The 14944-nt window shown below is 38.1% G+C and overlaps 1 protein-coding gene across 8 annotated transcripts in view; it reads right to left on the bottom strand.

The window, feature by feature from the left end:
- otofa (otoferlin a) overlaps nucleotides 1-14944 on the bottom strand; it is a 565861-nt gene that overhangs the window by 102630 nt on the left and 448287 nt on the right. For 6 of the 8 annotated variants that reach the window (XM_039748300.1, XM_039748302.1, XM_039748307.1 and 3 more), the window contains exons 24-25: nucleotides 14357-14481; nucleotides 2316-2450 (exon numbers count right to left, since the gene is read on the bottom strand). In XM_039748300.1, coding sequence (XP_039604234.1) covers nucleotides 2316-2450; nucleotides 14357-14481 — 260 coding nt within the window. The remainder of the gene's footprint in view (nucleotides 1-2315; nucleotides 2451-14356; nucleotides 14482-14944) is intronic. The other 2 variants (XM_039748301.1, XM_039748299.1) reach the window with 1 other exon arrangement.

The raw sequence follows: 14944 nt of genomic DNA, 5'->3' as shown, positions 1-14944 counted from the left end.
GAAATGTACAGCAATGTTAATTTTCCATCACTCATTTTCAAATATGTGGCTTAAGTGTTCCATTAACCACTGACAGTCAAACTCAATATGCTTGCTTGCAAAGATGAAGGGTGCTTCTCTAAAAGGAGAAATGTTATAACTGTTAGGGTGAAAATTCAAATGATTAAGCATAATGCTGTAGGGAATCACAAGAAAGTGTAAACAAACCCTTAGAAATGCTTAAACAGATTAATTCACTTAAAGTAATTTATCGACTGTTTTTTATAATTCCTAGTTTAAGGGGATGTGTGACTAATTTCACAATAAGAAGAAAAAAAAATATTCACCAATACAGAATACATTAAAAATTTTGAAAATTCTTTGGCTACATTAATTCTTTGCCTTATGATAATTTTTCTCAAGGAAAAAATTGTTTCTGTCAAAAAATAAAATCTTTATTTAATTTAGCTTGCTTGGTCAAATTTAAATATATATAAATATACATGGCAAATTTGTCAGTGAAGCTAAAAGCAATATCCTCTCTGGAATTAAACTGAAAATTCAGTTTAATATAGCTGTTCGTGAGCTCAGTAAATTCATTGGTATGGAAGTATCTTTAAAAAAGAAACCTCAAGATAAAGTTTAAAAACCAGTGAAAAGATCTTGCATTACTATTCAGTAACTGACCACATCATCCAAATTCACCAAATAATTATACTGTACATAACATATATGTTTAAAAGTTTAATAAATATCAAAATATATTCAAGATGAAGGTTTAAAACTTCATTTTTCATAAAGAACATGCATTCTTGATTCTAAAGCATCAATTTCAAGAGGAGGTGGAGGACTGTTTTGTATCCTGTTACAAGAAAAAAAATAAACACTTGCACAAAATTTTGGTTATTTCTCTTACAGACGGGATGAGTGGATGTAATATCTGCCCTGATAAAACTTCCCAATGGAAGAGATGGTCATTCACTTTATAATGCGTGTCTGAGGCCACATAACTTGTTGGACTGCACAAAGGAGATTAATAAAAATTTTGAAAATTTGCTGTGAGTTGAGAATTATGTTTGGACGAGTATTTATGAAACAATGAAGCCAATGTTGCAGGGAAAAATATTTTGAGAATGAGTTCAAATGCTTTTTGTGTAATGTTTAGGAACGTTTCTTCTTGGATAAGTCACTTTTCTGAACAGACTGGAGTACTAGGGTGTCCATTACATCTTGCCTGAAGAAGAGGCCTGAGTTTCCTTGAAAGCTTGCATATTGTAATCTTTTTTATTAAAAAGCGTACTTTTGCTTGACTGAACAGACTGGAAAAATCTGGTGTTGATGTAGTTCCTGTGTGTGCATTGAGTTTGTTTTAACTTCCTTTACTTCATTCCTTTTTATTTTGTAGAACATAAACATATTAAATTGACAGAAGAGGTTTTGGGGCATTTATTCAAATGTTTCTAGAGCTGTTAGACAACAGTGCTATTAGCCTTGTCACTGTGTCTGAGAGGTGGGCATGTTCTCAGTGTCAGCATATTTTTTAATGGCTCTCAGAGTTTTCTCCCATATCCCAAAGGAGAATCTGATAGTATAGATGGGAACTCTAAACTGACCCTTTGTAAGTGAGTGTGGCTACATCTGCGTGTATGTACCATTTGATGGACTACTGCCTTATATCACATTATGTTGTGCTTGTAATGCTGCTGGAAATGGCTTCTGACATTTTGGTTATATAATATTAAGTGATTTAGGATTTTTTTATTTTATTTTTTCCAGGTGGTGCTTTTTTCCAGTGTGTTAAAATTATTTTTTAGATTTGCAGTAGATTTTAGCAGAAAAAAAGAGAATAAAAAAGAAAACTTCAAACTATTGTAAAAAGGAGCTTATTTAGTATGTTAGGTGAAAAGTGTGTTGTCAAAAAGTACTTTCAAAAAATTCTACACTAACACAAAAAAAAATTATTCAGGAAGTTGAGTGAAAAGCCACTGGTTCTGCTGAATCAATCATATTCATTTTCCTTGTAACACAGAATAATGGGTAGCATTTTAGGGTCATGTCTATTATTTAACAGGGACTTTTTCTGTTTAATTTGCTGTTTAGTTGCTCCAAGGTACAACATGATTTGTCACCAGAATCTACAGGTTTTGGCTTTGCACATTTATCATTCCCCAATTCTTTACTTGCACATTCACATTAACAACGTGACTAATAAAACACAAGTACAGTACCTATTATTTCACATACTCATACAGTATATGCCTTCCAAATAAAATTATGTTAGACATATATCTAAATATAATGCTATAACACATCATTCTGAGGTTAAAAAGGCATACCACAGTGTCCTGATCATAGATTTCAATGACAATAATTGGTGGATCATCTCTCAGTTCACTTGCTTCTCCATAAAGCTCTACATGATCAAAAACCAACAGCTGGTCCCAAGTGGGACACAGAGTCTCATTCAAGACCTGTGTGAGGAAAAAAACAAAAAACATATAAGCCTAAAATAACCATCAAGCCTCAAAAATACCATGGGCCAAGCAAGTTGGCAAATTCTATTGTTAACTCTTTTAAAAGAATATAAAAGTATCCTGTAACATACAATTTATTCTGTGCCTACAAAGACTTGATGAAATTTTTAAGATCCAAAATCTTAACATGAAGAAAAACATTGAGAACAAGCATTAGAAGTTTAACCCTTTTCATTGCAAAATTAAGCTTTTAACTACAGTTAAATAATTAAATACTTCTTCTTACAAGAATAATTAAAAGTATTAGGGTAAAACACTAGTTCCTTTAACAAAGGAAAAAGTATTATAAACCATTTATTAGCCTACATTTTAAGGGATGTTATAAAAATTATACTTGCTTAGAAAACAATGTCATATTTGTAAAATGATGATATTGTGGTGATATTAAGTTGTTGTTTTTTACTTAAATATGCTGTGTCAAATGTCTGACTGATGGCCATGACATGCCAGGAGTCTGTATTCTCCAGCTATATCACTCACAATGTATTACAAGCTTAACTTTGTTTACTCAGTGATATCAAGGCTTGGCTGGGCATCTAGAGAATAAGAAAGACTGACAGAAGACTGTTGTAAAATAAAATTAAAGGCAAGCAAATGGAAAATGCAGTGATATAGTCAAAAATAAAAATATTACTGCATGAAACTAGTATAAATTAATAAGTAATAAATTAAAACTGTTTCAAAATTAACAAAACATAAAACTTAAAATACAAGAAGCAAGAGAACCAATAGTGTATAAGTGTTAAGGTGCAGCAATAAAGGGATACTTGAGATCGAACACTATGTGTATAAAGTACCTACTTAAATAGAAATGCAATGTAAATGTGAAACAAATATAGTGTAGACATCATAGTAAACCAGTAAACCCCTGATTCTCTAAAGAATTGCAAATCAAAGAATGGCAATCACTTTCTGTTTCCTCCAATCTTTGGATGGATGAAAAATGATTGTGGGTGGGAGCGTCGTGGGAAAGTTTTCATTTAATTAAATAAGTATATCTGCACTAAAATTAACCAATTTATTAAAACTAAAATTGAAATGTAATTATATCATTTAAGTCCAAAATGTCTTTGAGTTGCTGCACTTATAGTAAAACAAATACAGTATCGGTGTGCAAAGGTTTAAATGAAGTAAATTGGAAACAAAAAATTCATATAATGGTAAATTCAAAATAGTTAATCAAAAATTTCCTAATAAACAACATTTTTGGTAATGATGGTTTCCTGTCCTTGAATTAGCTCTCCCTGGTATGGAATAGTTAAAACCTTCACTTTAACGTCATACAAACGCCGGATTCTTGAAAAGGCAATAAAGTTGTCCATGTCCAAATACAGGCTCAGATAGGTAAATCCCTACTTTGCCCATGGTTTTTCTTTGGGATTTGTTGATCATCATGGCAAATGCGGCCTTAATGGGAAATTGGTGTTGTTTAAGTTTAAAAGGTAATTCCAGGTCAGAACTTGTAAGTTTAATTCTGGGAATCAAAACAGTATTGCCAGTATGGGATTCTGTAAGCGTGCCTCAATAACATTTTCTCTCCTGCTGTTCATGATCAACAGTGTGCCGTTGCATAAACCTTGTTTATTATTAAGGTTTCTAATAGCATGACTATTGTCCCTGCTTTAAGGTTAAGATTGTCTTGTGGTAATCCGGGCAGGCTAATAGTGTTTAAATATTGTAATGGGAAATTAAGATGCTCAGATTCGCGTTTAGAATCAACACTTATAGTATTTAGACGTTGCTTTCTCCTGGAAGCAATCCAATCACTTGGTTATTTATCTGGTCAACGTCAATAGTTTGTATATGCCAGGGGTGCCCAACTCCAGTCCTGGAGGGCTGCAGTGGCTTCAGGTTTTCATTCTAACCCTTTTCCTAATTAGTGACCTGTTTTTGCTGCTAATTAACTTCTTTTGAATTAATTTTAATTGACTTGGCTTTTAAGAAATGTTTCCCCTGGTATATGTGGTGGTGTGCACGTTCGTGTTCGGGAGGCGGTTGTATTGTGACCTGAAGTTTAGTTTACAGGTTGTGTTGAGTTGTTTGGGCGCCACCTACTGACTCTGGGAAGCTGCTGGGTTTGACTCTGGGAAGCTGAGGCGCTGTGCGTGTGTGCTTTCGGTGCTGCTGGCCTCTGGCATCCGTGCATATATCCAACCTTTGTTTAGTAATATAGATACAAAAATATGTCAACCTCAGAATGTAAATTCTAGAATTCAAAATAAACCCTGAGCAGCTTAAGAGCACATGTAAAACAACCAGCCAGGATACATGTCTGAACTTAATGCTGTGCTCATTAAACTAAAACAATCGTTAGTAGTTATAGGCAGGGGGTTTCTATGAAACTGTCAATCAAAATGATTAATGACCTTTAAGCCTCGCCCCCTTATGACGTCACTCCGGAAAGTCCCGGTTCATCACGTGACCTATCTCCGCCCCTTTGGCACTGCCCCCTGGTGGCGGAAGGGTGAAGGGCCCCTGTCCCCGCCCAGACTCCGCCTTGAACTTGCCCCCCTGGCACCTGATTGGTTCAGGAAACTGTCAAGGGCATTTTGATGGATATCTGTCCCCTCCTTGAACCCGCCCTCGGCACCTGATTGGTTCAGGAAACTGTCAAGGGCATTTTAATGGATGTCTGTCCCCTCCTTGAACTCACCCCAGCACCTGCTTAATTAAACAAACTGTCAAGGGTAGTTTGATGGATGTCTACCCCCTTGAACTCACCACCACCCCACACCCACTTCCCAGCCCCCCTCTCCCGAAAAACAAGCCAGGCATGTTACAGCCTTTACCTCGACAAGCACAGACATGCCCAGGGTGTGTCCGGACATTTCCAGGCAGATTGCTGCCTTGGCATTGGACAAGTCCCAGCACGTTCCCATCCGTACCCTGCCGACCTGAAGGGCCTACCTCGGCCCCGGGGCAGACAGCACCTGACGGACGGACTCCCCACACTTCCCAGTCCTCTCCGGAGAACGTGTGCTCCCTTCTGAAAGCCCTTCCGAAAGTGCGGTATAAAAAGTGAAGCAAAAAAAAAAAAAGTGAAGGTCCTATCTATGATTTTAATATGAACACGAAATAAAAAATATCTATCTCATCTTTGCTTTGTGACTTGCAGCTCCAGGCTTTTTTCCATCTCACAGACAGATTCTTTTGTCAGCTTGCCGTAGCAATAAGCACATCGAGAGAGAAAGAAATCAAGCACACCGAGATCTGCTCGCAGGGGATGTCAGGGGATGAGAGCAGGTCTCGGTGTGATTGATTTCTTTCTTTCTCGATGTGCCTATTGCTGCGGCAAGATGACAAACAGTCTGAGCCAGCCGAGTGCGATCGCACCCTGTTTCGGACCCCTCCTTGAACCATCCCCTGCACCTGATTGGTTAAACAAACTGTCAAGAGCCGTTTGATGGATGTCTGTCCCCTCCCTGGACCCACTCCCACACCCCCCTGCTTACCCAGGAAACTGTCAAGGGCAGTTTGATGGATGTGTGCCCCCTCCTTGAACTCACCACCACCCCACACCCACTTCCCAGCCCCCCTCTCCCGAAAAACAAGCCCGGGCATGTTACAGACTTTACCGACAAGCACAGACATGTCCAGGGAGTGTCCTGACAAGATCAGACATGCCCAAGGTAGTCCCTTGACCAGTCCGGCCACGTTCCCATCTGTACCCTGTCAGCCTGAAGGGACTGCCTCGGCCCCCGGTGAGGCAGCACCTGACGGTCGGCCTTCCCACACTTCCCAGTCCACTCTCCGGAGGACGTGTGCTCCCTGCTGAAAGCCCTTCTGAAAGTGCGGTAAAAAACAGCGAAGCATCTTCTTCGGTTCTATCTATGATTTTAATATGAACACGAAATTAAATTGTCTATCTCATCTTTGCTTTATGACTTGCAGCTCCAGGCATTTTTGCCCATCTCACTGACAGAATCTGCAGTAAAAACAGCCTTAGCAGTGATTCAAGTTTCCCATCTCATAAAAAGAAATCAAGCAGCCACAGCTTTTAGCAGACCCCTTGTAAGCAGGCCTGTGTGCCTGTTCTCTCTCTCTACACACAGAAAGTAAAGTCAGGTATGGAAGGACTTTGTGAGTTCGCTTGCAAACAACTGAGCCCACCCATTTCGAGCACCCATCCCCATAGCTTCTCACTTCACTGTCCCATCTTGTGAATTGCACAGCTGATGTGATCTCCCACCACAAACATCCCCCACGCTGCTGAAGAAATTGTTTGAGGTCCTTTGAAGCACCCGGAGGACTTTTTTCATCTATTTTAAGTGAGTTTAGGATCACCCTTTTCAGAGAGCCATCTCCACTCCAATTATTTTAGACCGATTTCTCAACTATCTTTGTGATAGGGGCAAGTCAATGTTTCATTTTGGAATAATAATGTCTAGCTTAACTCTGCCCCCGACTTTGATCCCGGCACAAACCCTGGTCCTTTGACTCGTATTCAAGACGTTTGCAGACACTTGGAATCACAGTTCAAACTTACATCCCCTTCACCCTGAATGCTACTAAAAGAAAGGATGCTTTTTCACAAACAGAGGGGAAAAGCAGTTTTCAATGACAGCTGTCCTATGTCACCTGGACTAACAAAAAGAAAGAATAACCCTCACTGTTTTAGTAAAATTATAATCCTTGTGCTGACGCATATAATAGATATGATGTAACTATTCACTAAAAACATTTTCCATCCTGATTGGTCTAACATGTCCAAAGCCTAATCATCAGCCCTGTAGTGTATAGGCTCCTATAACCTACTATAACCGTTCTTATTTTCAGGGGCTCATAACTGCTGTAAAATGGAAGGCTATTACCAAGCACTAAGAGAATTTCTAAAACTTTGTATCATACAAAGCCCCCTGAGTACCAAAGTGTTTATAACCTGTTGATGAAAATGCTGCTTTAAATTAAAACCTGGACAAGTTAACTGTTTTCTAATCATCATATAAAATGTTTAGTAAATAAAGAGAGACTAAATACAATTTATAACAAAATTGGAACACAGATGGACGGCTGAATAAACAAGTGAATCTAATTTAGCTTGAAATGCTTAAGAGTATTTTACAAATAAAACCCTACAACAGTGGTTCTCAAACTGTGGGTGATCCCCCTAGGGGGCGCGAAGTAACAAAAAGGGGACTCAAAAAAAAAAACAAAACAAGAATCGAAAATATGAAAAATACATCTATTGAACCCAAAACAAATTAACTTAAACTACATTCTGATACAGAAAAATAAATATAGAGATAGATAAATGTTGATAAAAGTTAAGTAGGTATAATAAAATATGCAAATAAAGTGTCATGAGAACAAAATCTCATATATATTTATTTTTTCATGATTAGAAGGCCAAAGATTTGGCCATTTGAGAAAAAATAATCATACATTTGTGTTGTAAGCAGAATCTGAATGACTTGGGCTGGCAAGAAAACATATGTGATAGAAGATATCTGATGTCTCCAGTTCCTTTAGGGACTTTATACTGGCTATTATCATTTAAAATGAGTACAGAAATTAAGTTCTATGCTATATTTCAGGTGGATGTGATCAAAAAGGCACTGATGATTCCAAAGATCAGTTAAGAAAACTGTTGGAAAAATGGGCAGAACTCTTTTGGAAACAAGGATTTTTCTTATAATGTTTTAAAATTGGACCTTTACAAAGATGCTTTTAGATGCTTTATTTTCTAAAGATGCTTTATTTTCATGTTAAAGCAATTGGTCATTTTACTTGGCTACTGAACATGTATTTTTGTTCACTAACACTTTAGTGTTTCATTAAGAATTACCTGAATATTTGATCATTATTTTAAGCAGAAAGAGTAATTAGCTCTGCTCTTTTGTGAGCTATACAAGCGTGCTGAGCTGTTGGCACCCATTTATGAGGTCACTAGCATGAGCTAAAGCTGCTGATTTTAAAAACATGATTTTTACTTTGATAAACTTCGGAGGTGCAGAAAAGCACTTCTTACATCCCCTGCCTCTAGTTAAACCAACACACCTCACTATAGCCTCCTGTGCTTTCTTATAAATCTCTGTTTAAATGCACAAGTGTATTTACAGAGTTTTCCTTTGTCAAAAGGCTCCTAGGTGATAGAAATGAGCTAAACAAAAAATTAAAAATCACTGACCACAGCAAATCCTAAAACACACGTGGAATCTGTCTCTCTTGTGCGGTATGGGGTTACTTTTAAAAATAACTTCATTATATTACTCATACGTCTAAAATCACCTGGATTTTGGGTTACTATTCTGTATTAAAATAATTACATTTAGCGAAATGAATGAAAAGACCGTTACAGTAAGCTCCTGGAGCCTGTCTCTAACCGGTTGTTCAAATGAGAGTTTATAAAGCAAAAATGTTTTGTTATCTCAGCCTTTTAAAAACATGCGGCTCCGTACAGAGAGAGGCCGTTTCGAAAGAGTAGGCATTTCACAAGCGGGTCCCTTCTGCAAGTAGTTCAGAATACTTTTATTATGTCAGAGTTAATGCACCACCGGCCTGTGCTTTAAAGCCACTCCTGAATATTCTAAGAGGAGAGGCCCCTGTTTGAATTTTCAGACGCCGAGACAAAAACTACTTGATTGGATTACCAGTGAAGGAGGGGACAGACATCCATCAAAATGCCCTTGACAGTTTCCTGAACTAATCAGGTGCCGGGGGCGGGTTCAAGGTGGAGTCTGGGCAGGGACAGGGGGCCCTTCAACCATCCGCCGACAGGGGGCGGTGCCAAAGGGGCGGAGATAGGTCACGTGAGGGCCCGGGACTTTCCGGAGTGACGTCATAAGGGGGCGGCGGGGCTGGACTTCCAGTATGATGTCATCGGGGGCGGGGCTTAAAGGTCATTAATCATTTAGATTGACAGTTTGACAGAAACCCCCTGCCTATAACTACTACGATCGTTATCCAATGCTTAAACAGAAGTGGACGTTTTCTAAAACTGATACAAATGGTGTACACTTAGACAAAAACAGCAAATGTCAGGTAGTTAAATGCTAGAGGTTATAAATAGAAGCATTCTGTATTGACTCTGTGGTCCCAAATAAACAGTTCTCAATACAAGACTTGCAGCATGCTGCATGACTCATCGGATATGGTCTGAATGCAATGATCTAAGAATTGATTAAACACTTCATATGTTCAATAAAAATATTAATAGCAGGTATACAATTTTTCTTAGAACATTTGATCATAGAGTTTTTTCTCTCATTAACACAAGAAGCAAAAATCTCAGAAGGCAGATGAAAAGGATTGTGAACTGGAAATATTTTTTTGGGCAAAACATAGTACAATGTCTTGAATAAAACTCTCATATAAATATTTTCTTTTGCAAGTGACAATTTACGTTTTCGTTATAGGATTACAACTAAACAAAGGTATAGCCACAGAAAAAATTGGAGTGAGATGTTTAATGGATAATGGGTCAATTAGTTCTTGTACCACTGGAAATTGTATCCCAACACAGTTGACACGTTTTGCCCAACAATTATTAGCTATTTAATTAGAAAATATAGTGAATATAAAATAAATATATAGCTTACCCCTACTAAATGCCAACAATCAAAATGAACTTCTCTTTCCAAAATCACACATCATTCTCACCTATGGTATTTGTGAGCTCAACTCATTGTATAGGTTAGAACCCTCCCTCTCAAACACGCCATTATTATTGCTTCTTTTACTTTTTATTAAAAAAAGTCAAATTTTCCCCTGAGGACAAATAAAGTTTGTTTGATCGTGGTTCATTCTATCTAAATTAGATAGTAGCACATGGAAATCCATATAGGTAAAAGCTACCTAAATTTAACCATTCTGTTTCTGTTTAATAAAAAGAAGATAGAACTTAAAATTCTTACAAAGCACATGAGATAAACATGAAGAACAATACTTTGAACATAAACAAATTCCTGTGCACTAAAGGCCACAGTCATGTTATTATTAATTTATACACTAACCTAAAGGATTATTAGGAACACCTGTTCAATTTCTCATTAATGCAATTATCTAATCAACCAATCACATGGCAGTTGCTTCAATGCATTTAGGGGTGTGGTCCTGGTCAAGACAATCTCCTGAACTCCAAACTGAATGTCAGAATGGGAAAGAAAGGTGATTTAAGCAATTTTGAGCATGGCATGGTTGTTGGTGCCAGACGGGCCGGTCTGAGTATTTCACAATCTGCTCAGTTACTGGGATTTTCACACACAACCATTTCTAGGGTTTACAAAGAATGGTGTGAAAAGGGAAAAACATCCAGTATGCGGCAGTCCTGTGGGGGAAAATGCCTTGTTGATGCTAGAGGTCAGAGGAGAATGGGCCGACTGATTCAAGCTGATAGAAGAGCAACTTTGACTGAAATAACCACTCGTTACAACCGAGGTATGCAGCAAAGCATTTGTGAAGCCACAACACGCACAACCTTGAGGTGGATGGGCTACAACAGCAGAAGACCCCACCGGGTACCACTCATCTCCACTACAAATAGGAAAAAGAGGCTACAATTTGCACGAGCTCACCAAAATTGGACAGTTGAAGGCTGGAAAAATGTTGCCTGGTCTGATGAGTCTCGATTTCTTTTGAGACATTCAAATGGTAGAGTCAGAATTTGGCGTAAACAGAATGAGAACATGGATCCATCATGCCTTGTTACCACTGTGCAGGCTGGTGGTGGTGGTGTAATGGTGTGGGGGATGTTTTCTTGGCACACTTTAGGCCCCTTAGTGCCAATTGGGCATCGTTTAAATGCCACGGGCTACCTGAGCATTGTTTCTGACCATGTCCATCCCTTCATGACCACCATGTACCCATCCTCTGATGGCTACTTCCAGCAGGATAATGCACCATGTCACAAAGCTCGAATCATTTCAAATTGGTTTCTTGAACATGACAATGAGTTCACTGTACTAAAATGGCCCCCACAGTCACCAGATCTCAACCCAATAGAGCATCTTTGGGATGTGGTGGAACGAGAGCTTCGTGCCCTGGATGTGCATCCCACAAATCTCCATCAACTGCAAGATGCTATCCTATCAATATGGACCAACATTTCTAAAGAATGCTTTCAGCACCTTGTTGAATCAATGCCACATAGAATTAAGGCAGTTCTGAAGGCGAAAGGGGGTCAAACACCGTATTAGTATGGTGTTCCTAATAATCCTTTAGATGAGTGTAAGATAGCTGATAGAAAGCTAGAATGAGCCATCCCATTAAATCAAGTAATAATGAGCTTGACATTAAAACAGGAAATTAATTGTAAAAGAAACCGCAGTCAGTGTGGCCGTTCAGGATCAGAACTGCCTATCCCTGTTATAAAGATTTCACTATGGTAGAAAATGATATTCATATTATTTGCTGGGTGACACAATGGGGTAGTAATTACAGTGGTCTTGCTTCTTCCAGCATTTATTTCCTAGTCTGGTTACTTTATCTGGAGGTAACATATTTTCTCAATTTCTGTTTGGTTTACATTGATTTCCACCTATATCATTAAGTTCTGCATGTAAAGTTAACAGACTATGTATGAGTGAGTGTGATTATAAGTATCAGTGAGAGTGGATCATAAAGGACTGGTGTCCTTTCCAGTACAGTCGACCCTTGATATACGACCGGCCTGACATGCGAACAACTTGATTTACGATCAAAATTTTTGTTTTGATTTACGACCAACATCTTGTGTTACGACCCAAATGCTGCCACGTGTATCCGCTTGTGCAACTGTTAACAAACAGCCGAGAGCGTTCGTAAGTGTCAGTCGGAGCCCAGATACATGTGTTTGTGGACGTAATTTCGGTCAGTGCAGTGATTTATCTGTACATATAATTCACTAAGACCATGGCAAGCAAGACGCATAGTTGCTAAGGAAGGAAGAGAAGGTAATGAAGGTAAAGAAAGCGATTGTTAAGGGATGTTAGCTAGCAGGCTGGCGCAGCACATGATGATGTCATCAGGCTGAGTCAGCACCGGCTTGCTTTGGAGTCTATTATTACAGCAGTTCACAACACGACCAGCTTTCAACTGAGTGCTCAACTACTGTCATTATTAACTTGAGAAACGTTGATCACAATCGAAACGAAGAAGGAAATTGTGCGGAAATATGAGAGTGGTGTTCGTGTGACCGATCTCGCTAATATGTACAGCATGTCGAAATCCACCATCTCGACAATTTTACAAAGAAAAGATTTGCATAAGGAGGCTCTTTCTAAACAATAACCACCTTCCGTTTCTTTCTCCTCCTCCTCCTCCCTTCCTGCAGCCCAAAGATGTCAAATTAAATGGTGAGTACAGTATGAAATTGTTGTTTCTGGTAGGCTAGGCACTTTTTATAACTTTTTGGTTAGTACATTAGAAAAATTATTGGTGTTTTGGTAAATTATGCACATTACACAACCCTTTTTTATTATGAAAAGGTTAAATAAGTGTTGCCGTGGGAGGTTTGGAGCGCATTATGGGTATTTCCATTATTTCTTATGGGAAAAATAGTCTTGACTTACAACCAACTTGAGTTACAACCAGCCCTCGCGAACGAATTGAGTTCGTAAGTCAAGGGTCCACTGTATTTGTTTTTGCCTTGTACTTGAAGAAACTTTTGTTCCAGTGGTGGAATAAGCAGGTAAAAAAAGGATGAATCAATATGATTTATCACTATAGCAAATATGTGGGGTTTGGTAGAATCTACTGAGAATGCCCTAATTTTATATAATGTGTCTTTTAGAAGTACTCTAAAATTACAGAGGTGTATGAGCTGCTGTAGATATGCAGTTTCTTATATAGGTAGACATGTCAATGTCAACCAATTTTTTGATATTAAATTTATGCTAGTCATGAATTAAAAGTAAATCTAAATGACATTTGGACTGATAGTTGTACAGTATATCATTCAAGTGTGAAGAGCTCTTTCTGAAGGTTTTTTGTAGCGTGATAATATGAATTAGCACAAACTTGAAGGAACCACAATTAAAAAAAAATAACTGCAGCAGAACTTGGTGAATTAGTTTAATTTTTTTTTTAAATCATAGGGATCTAAAAAATCTATTTTAATAGACATATCAAATAAATAAATAAAGTAATAGACTAGTAAAATGTAATGTAATAATGGTAAATGAGCAAAAATTACAATAAAACTATATAATACCAGCGGTTCACCGACAAAAGCGCAATAGACATATGCGTCCCGACAAAACCGAGGCAGACAAATGTGCGCTGACAAAATCACCACAACAAACCGCGAGAAAGGCCAAGAGAGTGGGACGCGTACGTGCGCATTATGTACACATTATGTGCTAGGTTATAACTGTTATAACTGCTGATGGCATGCCGCGAACAAATAACTCAGTCGAGGGTTGGCATAACGCGTTGTATACAAAGCGGAATTACCAGCACTCAGACAGCCAGCAAGTCTAAATACGCTCAACTATCAAGACGTCTTGCTGCAATTCTTCCTACATATGCTAGGCATGATCTTAAGGAATATCTGTGTGCCGTGCTGATGGCATCCCGTGTCTCATAATATTGACTTCTAAAATAAACATTATTATATATGCTTTAAACTAGTAATTCATATTTAATGAAACTTTCGCGATTTTGCCAGGGCGATTTTGTCTGCGTGATTTTGACGCCGCATTTTAATCAGCGCTATTTTGTCGGCGCTCATATGTCTATCGCGCAAATGTCGGGTCACAATACCAGCTTTCCCTGGCTGTCAATACTGATCTAGAAGGGGAAATAGTAAGTATAAAAATATAACTTGGTTGTGCTAAATGAAAAAAAAAACTGAAGTTAAATCTATGGAAAACATGGGGCAAATCATATTGAGAAATACTACTTGATACAACTTGTGCTATTTTTACCTCAGTACATTGGCTATGAGTAGAAAAGAACACCCGTGCAAAAGGGTCAGAGAGACCACTACTGTCAGCCGCAAAAAGGCTCCGTGCCTGGTACATGTGAACTCTCAACTGGAATATCTGCTTCACTGCAAAGAAATAAAAAACAAAAATTATTAGGAAAAAGTTCATTGTAGGATAGGAAAAAATAAATAAATAAAAAATCACACAGAAACTATATCAAACAGTTGAAAACATAACAAAAAAATTGTAATTTGATATTAGTATAGAGAGGTTGGGAGCATGCCCTAATTACAGCATGTTGCTGCACCCACCACATGACGAACTACCCAGATTGGGACCTGAGTGTAGTGTGCCAATCCCACACCAACCCTTCAGTTTTCACTAGAAGTTGGAGGACCAGTTTGCAGGGCTGGATGCAGCTTTAATTTAATAATTGTTTATATAACTTTCATACCAGCTTGTCTTTAAATTTCATTTTAAAGTCTATATCAGACATGTGCAATTAGGAGTATTTTCAGTGCTACTCTGAGGTTGTCATGAATATTCCAAACCAGAGAGAGGGTGTATTTGTTAACTCCTTCTTCCTTT

This window comes from Polypterus senegalus, chromosome 3, assembly GCF_016835505.1.
Source record: "Polypterus senegalus isolate Bchr_013 chromosome 3, ASM1683550v1, whole genome shotgun sequence".
NCBI classification, from domain to species: Eukaryota; Metazoa; Chordata; class Cladistia; order Polypteriformes; family Polypteridae; genus Polypterus; species Polypterus senegalus.
This window is presented reverse-complemented; position numbering and strand designations above follow the sequence as displayed.